This window comes from Schistocerca piceifrons, chromosome 1 (genome assembly GCF_021461385.2).
Source record: "Schistocerca piceifrons isolate TAMUIC-IGC-003096 chromosome 1, iqSchPice1.1, whole genome shotgun sequence".
Classification (NCBI taxonomy): Eukaryota; Metazoa; Arthropoda; class Insecta; order Orthoptera; family Acrididae; genus Schistocerca; species Schistocerca piceifrons.
In genome coordinates, this window is record NC_060138.1 from 1,213,675,964 (window position 1) to 1,213,688,685 (window position 12,722).

General features: G+C 42.8%; 1 protein-coding gene across 1 annotated transcript in view; it reads right to left on the reverse strand.

The window, feature by feature from the left end:
* The window catches only part of LOC124781771 (5-phosphohydroxy-L-lysine phospho-lyase-like), a 136,373-nt gene that overhangs the window by 43,057 nt on the left and 80,594 nt on the right, over window positions 1–12,722 (reverse strand). Inside the window, exons 3-4 of the mRNA XM_047253888.1 lie at window positions 4,824–5,058; window positions 4,282–4,375 (exon numbers count right to left, since the gene is read on the reverse strand). Coding sequence (XP_047109844.1) covers window positions 4,282–4,375; window positions 4,824–5,058 — 329 coding nt within the window. The remainder of the gene's footprint in view (window positions 1–4,281; window positions 4,376–4,823; window positions 5,059–12,722) is intronic.

Consider the following 12,722-nt stretch of genomic DNA (forward strand, 5'->3'; position numbering starts at 1 on the left):
TGGCTGTACATTGAAACTTTAATTTTGCCATGTATCATGTTCATGGATATATAAGTATTTATATATGTCTTTTAAATCCTTTCTCATATACTTAAAAATTTTACTATATAGATACTGAATAGTGGCAGGATTGAAGACTTTTGATAAAGGTACTTAGAATGACCCAGACAAAATAAAAGCAGTCACAGATTTTCCAACTACACTCCTGGAAATTGAAATAAGGACACCGTGAATTCGTTGTCCCAGGAAGGGGAAACTTTATTGACACATTCCTGGGGTCAGATACATCACATAATCACACTGACAGAACCACAGGCACATAGACACAGGCAACAGAGCATACACAATGTCGGCACTAGTACAGTGTATATCCACCTTTCGCAGCAATGCAGGCTGCTATTTTCCCATGGAGACGATCGTAGAGATGCTGGATGTAGTCCTGTGGAACGGCTTGCCATGCCATTTCCACCTGGCGCCTCAGTTGGACCAGCGTTCGTGCTGGACGTGCAGACTGCGTGAGACGACGCTTCATCCAGTCCCAAACATGCTCAATGGGGGACAGATCCGGAGATCTTGCTGGCCAGGGTAGTTGACTTACATCTTCTAGAGCACGTTGGGTGGCACGGGATACATGCGGACGTGCATTGTCCTGTTGGAACAGCAAGTTCCCTTGCCGGTCTAGGAATGGTAGAACGATGGGTTCGATGACGGTTTGGATGTACCGTGCACTATTCAGTGTACCCTCGACGATCACCAGTGGTGTACGGCCAGTGTAGGAGATCGCTCCCCACACCATGATGCCGGGTGTTGGCCCTGTGTGCCTCGGTCGTATGCAGTCCTGATTGTGGCGCTCACCTGCACGGCGCCAAACACGCATACGACCATCATTGGCACCAAGGCAGAAGCGACTCTCATCGCTGAAGACGACACGTCTCCATTCGTCCCTCCATTCATGCCTGTCGCGACACCACTGGAGGCGGGCTGCACGATGTTGGGGTGTGAGCGGAAGACGGCCTAACGGTGTGCGGGACCGTAGCCCAGCTTCATGGAGACAGTTGCGAATGGTCCTCGCCGATACCCCAGGAGCAACAGTGTCCCTAATTTGCTGGGAAGTGGCGGTGCGGTCCCCTACGGCACTGCGTAGGATCCTACGGTCTTGGCGTGCATCCGTGCGTCGCTGCGGTCGAGTCCCAGGTCGACGGGCACGTGCACCTTCCGCCGACCACTGGTGACAACATCGATGTACTGTGGAGACCTCACGCCCCACGTGTTGAGCAATTCGGCGGTACGTCCACCCGGCCTCCCGCATGCCCACTATACGCCCTTGCTCAAAGTCCGTCAACTGCACATACGGTTCACGTCCACGCTGTCGCGGCATGCTACCAGTGTTAAAGACTGCGATGGAGCTCCGTATGCCACGGCAAACTGGCTGACACTGACGGCGGCGGTGCACAAATGCTGTGCAGCTAGCGCCATTCGACGGCCGACACCGTGGTTCCTGGTGTGTCCGCTGTGCCGTGCGTGTGATCATTGCTTGTACAGTCCTCTCGCAGTGTCCGGAGCAAGTATGGTGGGTCTGACACACCGGTGTCAATGTGTTCTTTTTTCCATTTGCAGGAGTGTATTTGGCAGGTTCATTGTGAGAAGTTTTGTCAGAATGAGCTCATACACCAGTCGATTCATGAACAATTTCTGTAGCTAAGTATATTTCTTGCAAGTACTGCTGCATGCAGAGAGGTGTCAAAATTTTCCTGTATCTTTCCTTTTCATTAGAGAAGCACAAACATCTTCTCCAGTTCTAGTAATGTATGACAAGAATACCAGGACAGAACTTCACAATGATGCTAGCAGTTATGGGATAGGTGCAGTTCTAGTGCAAATTCAGAAGGGTATTGAAAAGGTGATAACTTATGCTTTCAGGATACTCTACAAGTCTGTGAAGAACTACTTTACATCTGAGAAAGATTGCTTTGCAGTTGTCTGGGCCATTAACAAGTTTCAGCCATATCTCCTTGGCAAACCATTCACCATTGTTACAGATCACCATTAACAGTGCTGGGTGACTAGCCTGAAGGATACATAAAGTTGGCTGGTGAGGTGGGCAATGGGGCTTCATAAGTACAGTATCATAGTTGTTTACAAAAACAGACACAAGCACAAGAACACTGACTGCCTTTCAAGGTACACTTTGGTGGAACACAGCAGTGTGGATGAAATACCATTCATCACTGAATTAAATGACATTGTTGCTGAACAGAGAGATGATCCAGCACTCCTAAAAATCTTAGAAGCTTTGAAAGAGGAGGAACCAACCAAAGGAGAGATCCAGTTAATGCATAGACATCGCATAAGTGGAACTATGATCCAGTGGAACAGAAATGGTTGCTCATCATCCCACATCATCTGCCGTCAGCTATCCTGAAGTATTTCCGCAATGCTCTAACATCTAATCACCTAGGGTTTGTAAAGTCTCTAGATAGAATCAGACACAGGCATCCCCAGCCAGGTCTCTACCAATCCTTTAGAAACTATGTGAACCACTGTAAGGAATGCCAGTGATGGAAAAACATGCTGCAGTTACCTGATGAGCATCTGGTACCAACCCTGCTTGCAGCAGTGCCATTCCAGTGAATTACAATTGACCTCTTGTGGAGGTTTCCGAATATGACAAATGGAAATCAATGGATAATAGTCTGCACTGACTACGTTACTAAATATGTAACCACCAAAGATGTGCCAATTGATGAAGTTCCAGAAATTGTAAAGTTTATTGTAGAAGATACTTTGAAGCATGTAGCACCCTGTGTGTTGATATCTGAAAGTGGAAAAGCTTTCCAGTAAAGACTAGTATCAGAGTTAATTTTATGTTGTGACACCACCCACAGTGGCCACCAACCACAGAAATATGTTTTAATAAAATCTTGGTAGATATATTCTCTATGCACATTAAAAAATCATTTCACAATGTGGCACAAATTGCAGCAAGACTTTAACACACATCCTTCTTCAAGTTATTCTGAACAACCTTTCAGCAGCAGATTGCTTAGGAGGTACATTTGGAATGCTTGTGAAAGTAAGAGATACCCTTAGTCCAGCCCAGAATGTCAGTTGGTGAAGAAGGGAAAGAGAGACAAACATTGGACCAGAGGACATTGGAAATTCATTGTTATATAAGACACATCATTTGGTGTCCTCACTAGGCAATCCATGACAAAATGAAATAATTCAATCTCCCTCCAGATGTTGATATAGATATGGTCATCACAGACTGTGATGTACCTCACATTGACAAAGCCCACAGCTGTACGTGACTTCAATAGACAGACCCTCTCAGATACATGCACAATCATGTGGGCAGTACAGGTGCCATGTTTCTCAATTTCTATTGGTTTGTAACTGGACAGTTCTTCTCCAGGTTTATGACGAACTTGGCTTCCAGCCTCAGGCTGTATCGGGCCACAAAATATTCAGAGCATTTGCTCAATTTTAACAGCCCTGCCCGAACTGGACTTGTGATTAATTGCAATGTAGCTGCTCTTGTAAGTCACTCTCATGATGAAGTCACTAATGAAATATTCTGTGAGACACTAGATATTACAGTTCTGCTCATATGTGAATGACATTTGGTGCCAAGATTGTTGTTGATACCATGAAGTCTACTCAAGGATTGCCCCCAGTAGTTGTTGTGTGCTGGAATAGGCTATGTAATGATCTAACAATGCTTTAGTAATGTGAAAACCAGAAAGAACATATGCTTTGAATCAAAATATTTGTACTGAAATACTATAAAGTCACATTTTGCCTTTTGATCTTAATAGGAACTGTAACATTATTAGCCCTGTCATCTGAGATGACAAATTTACATCTCCAGGGCTAAAACCATGATTTCATGAACAAAACACAGACTAGATCATGTTGGTAAGAGAAATGTTCAGAATCAATCACACATCTTGACTGATGCACAAAGTTCCAGTAACTAAACCTTTTTGAAAAATCTCTGAGATCACATAGAACAATACACCTAATGCCAGCACTGATGTTTAGACATTTTGGCCAGTCTGGGCTTATGGTTGCATGAGGGTACTTGGACAATGCTGTTTGCTACATACAGAATTACATCGAACCACATCTGTTATCGAGGTGTGGAATAACAAATTATTATGACAAAGCTAACTAATATTTTGTCATTTGAAATTGTTTTTTATTTTACTTTTCTGTGTAATGACTGGAATTTTCTACTTAAAAGACACTTTATACTAGGAAACTGCTTTCTGTACTTACCACATGTACCCATTCAGGTTTCCCCTGTCCTCCTGGCTTATTGAACTTGTACGGCGAGATGTCAATCAGGGAGGATAGATGACCATGGTACGCACTGCAACAGGTGTGCGTGTACACTCATATAATCTCTCCTACAATAGGAGGAGAGGGAACAGGGATAGTACTGAACAAAGCCCTATTGGGAAATTCAGCTAAAATTATATATCCAGCTAGCTAGTGAAAAAGGATGTAATGCAACTCCAACATTCAAAGAATGTTGTTAACTGTTGATGTAGTAGGATGACTATCTTCTTATCACTGCTTAATTTTGTTATGCTGAAATCAGAAAAACAAATAAAATAGAGGGATTAGTGCCAAAGTACTCAGCAACCACTAGGAAAAACAATTATTTTTTTAGAAATAATACCAAAATGGCTGCAAGTTGTGGTTTGATATTAGTTTAGAGCACCAAGTGGAGTCCATCACCTGCAACAAGCTCAAGAGTTTTCTGCACAGTTGGCAGAGAGTATTTTGACACAGAGACATACGAGAAGCAGACTTACTGGTCCACAGTGATGACATCGTGGTTGCCAGTGTGGGTACGGGCGAGCCGCAGTGCCAGGTCGTTGGCCTCGGAGCCCGAGTTGACAAGGAAGCAGACCTGGAGTGGCTCGGGCAGTAGGCTGGTGAGTTTCTGGGCACACAGCACCAGGCTGTCGTGCAGGAAGCGGTTGTTGGTGTTGAGCAATGACAGCTGGTCGCACGCTGCTCGCACCACCGCTGGGTGGCAGTGCCCCACTGTGGGAGGAGAGAAACATCCCAGTCTAGTCACTCATTCGTATACGATATTCCGCAAATGCCATCATGAAGGAGAGCCTCCCAGATTGTGGAAGAAACAACTTCGAATAGGACCTGACAAGTAAATTATTGTCAAACAATGGAAATTCCAGGTTTGAATAACAACAAACTCTGGTTTACCTTCAAAACAACTAAATTATTGTGGTATCAAGGTACACAAATTGATTTTTGTGTGAGGTAAATTGTGTCCAGTCAGTGTGTTGTTGGGATCATATTTTTTTTTTGCTTTTCTACTGTAATATTGAAATATGACTATAACATGCAATGACCTTCAAAAATGTCTTGATCAAATGTGTCCCATTCGCCATAACTCCTACAAAGACCTGTACAACTGAGAATCACTAGAGAAATGTTGAGTGCTATTCACATTGCATCCTGAGATGTTTCTGTAGTGATGGGGCACCTCCAGTACTCATGGCAGCACAAGATGTAAGGTAAAACTAAAATTATGGCAAATCAGAGAAAACATTATACAAAATTATAAGATTTTGATTCTCTGGGTAGTCAAGGTCTTCAGGTGTCCATAACCCCAACAAGGACACTCAAAACCAGACCTGTATCTGTTTTGTGCAGGTGTGCAGTAATAAGTTCATTTCTGACTGTTAGACAAGTGTGAAAGCAAAAACAATTTGTTGGTTTACTTCTAGCTGGACATTATTCCTCTGGTTGAAGTATGATTCTAAGCATTTAAAGTTGTCTACTACCTTCAACTTCATTTGTCCCACGTGTAAATTTCCAGGCACATTGTGGTTCATCTTTCTACCTAGCTCCATTCCTTCTCTCTTTTCTGGTTTGATTCACAAGCCCACTTTCCCTGAACTCAAATCCTCCTCTTTTTTTTATCATTTCTTCTCTCTGCTCTCATACAGCTATTATATCAACTGCACATGCTGATACTTGCAGATTTCCATTCAGATTGATGCCCTTTCCTACTCTTTTGATCATGTGACTAAACTTTTTCAAGGGGAAGGCTTGATAATATGGGTGACAACATCTCACCTTTTTGTACCCCAGTTCAACCTCCACTTCCTTTGACACTCCTGCTTGACTGGCACAGAAGAGACTGTTAATGATGTTTTTCAATGTATTACTAAGTGGTCATCTGGAAATCAGCTCTCCCATAATTTTGAAACAAACACTCGACTACAGCTATTGTTGAGGAATGATGGTGGACATATTGAGCATTTCCTGTAAAGAACATCATCTTTGCTTTGTCTTACTTTGTTATGCTAATTATTGCTGTTCTGATCAGACGAAACCCCAGCTGTCGGACATTTTTTTAACTTTTGTATTTTTTTGGTTCTAATAAAACCCCATGTCATTCCAAGCATGTGTGTCAATTTGTACCTCTCTATCTACTGACTTTTTGATCACCCGGTAGATCTCGCTGCAAAGAAAAACGCCTTTGTTTTAGTGACTGCTACCCCAACTCGCGTACCATATCAGTGACACTCTCACCCCCATTGCGCAATAGCCCGAAACGAGCTGCCCTTCTTTGCACTTTTTCGATGTCCTCCGTCAATCCTACCTGGTAAGGGTCCCATACCACGCAGCAATATTCCAGCAGAAGATGGACAAGTGTAATGTAGGCTGTCTCTTTAGTGGGTTTGTTGCATCTTCTAAGTGTTCTGCCAACAAAGCGCAGGAGAAAAAGTCAAGTAAACATGGGGGTCTACGAGCAGTACTTCATCTTCGACTCTGTGAAGTAAATCTCTTCTACTTAAAGCTCTTTGCCTTCCATATTTTGGGAGGAGGTAGTATGGACCAAAACAAGAGAAAGTTGCCTGCTAAACATGGGTTCTAAAATGCATATCTTAAGAGTTATGATCACCTGTTCAGTAGAAGAGTGAACAAGTGCTCAAAGCACTTAAGGTATACACTATAGACCCAATGTATACTGGACGCTTTATTCTTGTTGTGGTCGACACTACCAGGAAGCAAAGAGCTTGCAATAGAGGAAATTTATTTCACGACATCCAAGATGAAAAAATGCTCATAGATTTTGTGGTCTGCTCTTTAGAGCCCATGTTTACTAGATATTTGTTGTTTGGAATGATCGTTTCTGTAACATCCCTGAATATTGAGTTCCTCCCAGGATACAAAGTATAGAAGTGTGGAATCATATCGAACTCCTTCCGAAGTCAGGAAACACGGCATCAAATTGGATGCCATCTAATGAACAAAATACGAACGTATGGAATATCAGACTAGGTTTGTAACTGGATTCAGGAAAACACAGCATGTCATTCTTAACGAAGAGAAATCTCATGACGTAAAAGCAACTTCTGGCATACTCCAAGGCAGTAGTATAGGTCTATTGTTGTTTCCAATTACTGTATAATATAGTGCTGTTCCTGATTTACATAAATGACCTAGGTGATAATCAGAGCAGCCCCCTTAGATTGTTTGCAGATGACGCTTAATTTACCGTCTAGTAAAATCTTCATACGATCAATTCCAATTACAAAATGATCTAGAGAAAATTTCTGTATGATGCGAAAAGTGGCAATTGGCACTTAACAAAGAAAAGTGCGAGGTCATCCACATGGGTACTAAAATAAATCCGATAAATTTTGGGTATATGATAAATCGCACAAATCTAAGGGCTGTCAATTCGATTAAATACCTAGGAATTACAATTACGAGCAACTTAAATTGGACAGACCACATAGACAATATTCTGAGGAAGGCGAAACAAAGACTGCGCTTTGTTGGCAGAACACTTAGAAGATGCGACAAACCCATTAAAGAGACACCCTACATTACACTTGTCCGTCCTCTGCTGGAATATTGCTGCGCGGTGTGGGATCTTTACCAGGTAGGATTGACGAAGGACATCGAAAAAGTGCAAAGAAGGGCAGCTCGTTTCGTGTTATCGCGCAGTAGGGGTGAGAGTGTCACTGATATGATACGAGAGTTGGGGTGGCAGTCACTGAAACAAAGGCGGTTTTCTTTGCGGCGAAGTCTATTTAAGAAATTTCAATCACCAGCTTTCTCTTCCGAATGCGAAAATATTTTGTTGACACCCACCTACGTTCAAATGGTTCAAATGGCTCTGAGCACTATGGGACTTAACATCTGAGGTCATCAGTCCCCTAGAACTTAGAACTACTTAAACCTAACTAACCTAAGGACATCACACACATCCACGCCCGAGGCAGGATTCGAACCTGCGACCGTACCGGTCACGCGGTTCCAGACTGAAGCGCCTAGAACCGCACGGCCACACCGGCCGGCCCCACCTACGTAGGGAGAAATTATCATCATAATAAAATAAGAGAAATCAGAGCTCGAACGGAAACATTTAGGTGTTCCTTTCTCCCATGCGCCATTCGAGAGTGGAATGGTAGAGAAGTAGTATGAAAATGATTCGATGAACCCTCTGGTATTTAAGTATGAATTGCAGAGTAACCATGTAGATGTAGATGTAGAAAGTGGGAAGCTTTATCGGGCCGATAGTGTCATGTAAAGAGAAGACTAAAAACTAGAAAATTGTACAGATATGAAGGAAGACGTTGGGAGGATCGACACTTAGTGCATGGTTTGACAGTCGAGCCCGAAAGTAGCGAATATAACATATTGCGCACAAGTATGTGTGAATATCCCTTGCTGTATGACAGACGAATGGCCCTTGAAAGCAGTCACATCGATTAAATTTCTGGGCGTATGTGGAAGGAGCGACCTGAACTGGAACGACCACATAAAACTAACTGTAGGTAAGGCAGACATCAGACTGAGAGTAATTGGAAACGCTCGGGAAGTATAGTCCACTCAGGAAGGGGTAGCTTACAACATCCCTCATACAGTCATACGTGAATACCGCTCGCCAGCCTGCGATCCATAGTAGATAATGTTGAAAAGGAAATAGTGGGTAAGCAAAGAAGAGCATGCGTTTCATTATAAGTTTCTTTGGTAGCGTAAGATACTCATCCAACTCCGGTGGGAGATGTTACGTGAGAGTCATGTGGCATCGCGGAATTCTTTAAGATTAAAATGCGCGAACGTATGTTCCTAGAAGAGTGAACCAACAGTTAGTCTCCTACGCGTATATCCCGAAAAGACCATGAAGCGAGTGTTAGCGATTTCCTTTCTCTGCTCAGTGGTTAGCACACTGGACTCGCATTCGGGAGGACGACGGTTCAAACACACGTCCAGCCATCCAGATTTAGGTCTTCCGTGCTTTCCCTAAATTGCTCCAGGCAAATGCCAGGATGGTTCCTTTGAAATGGCACAACCGATTTCCTTCCCCATCCTTGATACAACCCGAGGTTGTGCTCCATCTCTAATGGCCTCGATGTCAACGGGGCGTTAAATTCAATCTTCCATCCTTCCTTCTTTCCTTCTTTTCTCTGCCGGCACGACAGTGAACCGTTCTTTGGCAGATTCACTGTGCCCCCGATCCTCGCGCGTGTCAAATTACAAATAAGATGCACGGACCTACACAGTTTCAAGGGAGTTAGAACGCGTGTATTCTGTCAGTGCTTCAGCCAAAGCTCCCAGTCACACTTTACACAGTTCTACGTACACTGATTTACTAGTGACAATGGCAGACTATGGGCACTCACGAATGTCCCGCGGTACTTAACGCGAGATTCCCTTTGTAACTACCCAAATCGTATTATCTTTAGTTTATTCCTAATGCTCTTGAAATACATATCAAAACAAAGGTGAACCGGAACGGCAGTGTGCTTCCAACGGAACCTGGTAGGAAAAATATCATACGACCAGTAGGGGTTGAGTCCTGACCTTGTGTCTTGTAACCGGTCAGATACCGATCTGAGAAAATGTGTTTACCTTTTTTGTGTATTAAGTCAGCTTCTATCTACTCTCTCTTAAAAAACGATTTGACAATCAGTGTTCACATTTTGGACCGTAAGAGGCGAGAAAGAGAAGTTAAAAGAAGAGTGGAGTTGAGTCTGCTCTAAAGAAAGATATGAAACGAGAGTAGAGAATTGGGGCGGGGGGGGGGCGGGGGGAGGACACTACAGAGGGTGTGCAGTCCCGTGTCTATTGGTATTCTTCGTTACTTTACCCAGTGGTAATATGACACACTTTCCTCTGTGTTTTGATTCTGACGAAAAAAAAACAGAGTTCGGCAACATAAACTGTTAAAACCCATCAAAGGAAGAACGTGAGCTTTAGCGTTTCATGACGGCTTAATGACGCACTGCTAGACAGTAGCATAATGAGGCCAGCACGTAAATGTATCTGATGTTAATACTGCCGCCCGCCAACTGCAGCAGTTTCTAATCACACAAGCCCGCAATCATTCGACAGGAGAAAGTTGCCTTGCAAGTGAACTGTGAAAGCAGATCCCAGCATCGTGATCTCTCGTCTTCTACCCCTCCCTTCTCCTCTGCTTTCTCTCTCTCTCTCTCTCTCTCTCTCTCTCTCTCTCTCTCTCTGTCGCTGTATATAACGTCCCTTTACCAGCACAACCGGCAGGGCGAAGTCCTACCGACAGCCTATCCTTTTCTAACTAGCTGGAAATAAATAATAAAAAAAGTGGACAGAAATATCGACTCGGTTTGTAGGTACTTTTAGGTAATTTTCACATATACTCCTCAGGTGCATGTGCAACTTATCTAAATTTTCAAAATATTGTCAAAATCTGGTTATGCCACATCCCACGTTTTGTCATCACATGTGGTATACGAAAGTGTCTTCTATGAGAAATATGCACTTTTAAACTAACAGATGTTACAATTTTTCTTCCAGTTGATGATCGTTTAATTAACTGTAACAGGTCAAGAATAAATATTATGTATACGGCTAATGGCAAATAAAAATGCATTTCTACAAACAGCTCTCAGCTGTAACTAGATACATACACACAGATTAAGTGCTGTATGATCCCTGTAAAGCTGCTGAATTATTTTCCCGCCTCTGTGAACCAGCGTAAAATTTTCACCATTTTAGGCCAGTCGAAAGCCTTTTCTAAATCGCTAAGCCTATTAACAGTGGTTTATTAACTCCGATCATTTCTACGCACAATGTTCATAAGCTGATTATTCCTTCTCTAGTTCCTCTATCTTTCCTAAATGCATACTGATCGTCAGCGAGGTTTTGGTTAATTTTATTTGACATTTATGATATTTGTGAGAATCTTGGAGGAATGGATTAGCAACATTGTGTACGATGGTCTTCATACTTATCTGATGTGGATTTCGTAGATACAAGATTTCTGCTTAGGGACAGAGATTTCTGCTTTTCCATACCTCACATTGATGAGCCCATATACATAAGAAATAATTTCGACCTCCAGTGCTTCCAGCACCTCTCTAATTATTGCATCACATTCAGGAACCTCTTTTGGCTTTAGTTCCTTAATGCTTTATCGAATTCTTCTCTGAACAAAAAACTGGTTCAAATGGCTCTAAGCACTATGGGACTTAACATCTGAGGTCATCAGTCCCCTACACTTAGAACTACTTAAACCTAAGGACATCACTCACCTCCATGCCCGAGGCAGGATTCGAACCTGCGACCGTAGCAGCAGCGCGGTTCCGGACTGAAGCGCCTAGAACCGGTCGGCCACAATGGCCGGCCTTCTCTGAACATTTTTGGTCTAAGTTCATCCTGTAATACATCTGCTAACTTTTTCTTTCATTCAGCGTTCGGTATCCGTCATATAACTCCTCTACGTATTCCTTCCTTCCGTTAAATCATCATTGTCTACGATACTCTCTCCAATTTCTTTCCGATTGTGGCCCCTTCTGTTTTTCTGCAAACTGTGCCTTAACTAGTTGTTAGGCTTTTTTTACATTCCGCTTCTTTCTAATTTCTTCAATTTTAGTGTGCTGTTCCTTCAACCAAGGCTCTTGAGCTTTCTTTGATTCTCTGCTTACTAACTTTTTCTTTCTCTGATAGTTTTCTCCTCATTCTCCATTCCTAGAATTTTTTAATTCCCTTCTTTCCTCAATGAGCATAGTTACTGAATTATTTATACATAGCTTCTTGGTGATGGTGGCGTTATGAATCAGCTGTTGCTTTGCAGTATCTGGAATGACGTTTATCTGGTTGATCCAGTTGTCATTTGTTGTGCTAGCTGCCTCTTGATTGAAGCTTCGTTGTGCTTAATTTTGAAATACTAACCTGGAGTTCTCGTTCTTTAGTTTTGTTACCTCAAAGCGTATTTTAGACCTTTTTGTTTCATCTTGTCTTTCATGCAGACACGGTCGTGCTCACTGGAAACAACTGCACCAGGTTATTACGTTCTACACCCCATCGAGTGCCCTAAACTGAAAACAAACTGATAGCGTGCTGCAGACGTTTCATCATACCACTTACGTTCAACGTGCAGTGTCAAAAGATAGCTCAGCCGATTAACGTTTATTATCGACAGAGCGATGACGTGCTGTGCGGGCTGTGCTGCGAACGACAAACGAACCGCGTGAACAGACTTTCTCGGCGTTGCCAATCACCCTAGATAACCCTATGAAAACTTTAAACTAAATGTATGCCCATGCAAACATTAAAGGCCTTATGTCGATTCAAGGTCAAGGCCTTTTCCCCTTTTTGACAAGTAGAAATCTTTCAATATGAAGGAAATCAGCAGCACCTGATAACACTATAATATACAGGGCTCAGACGATATCCGTGGT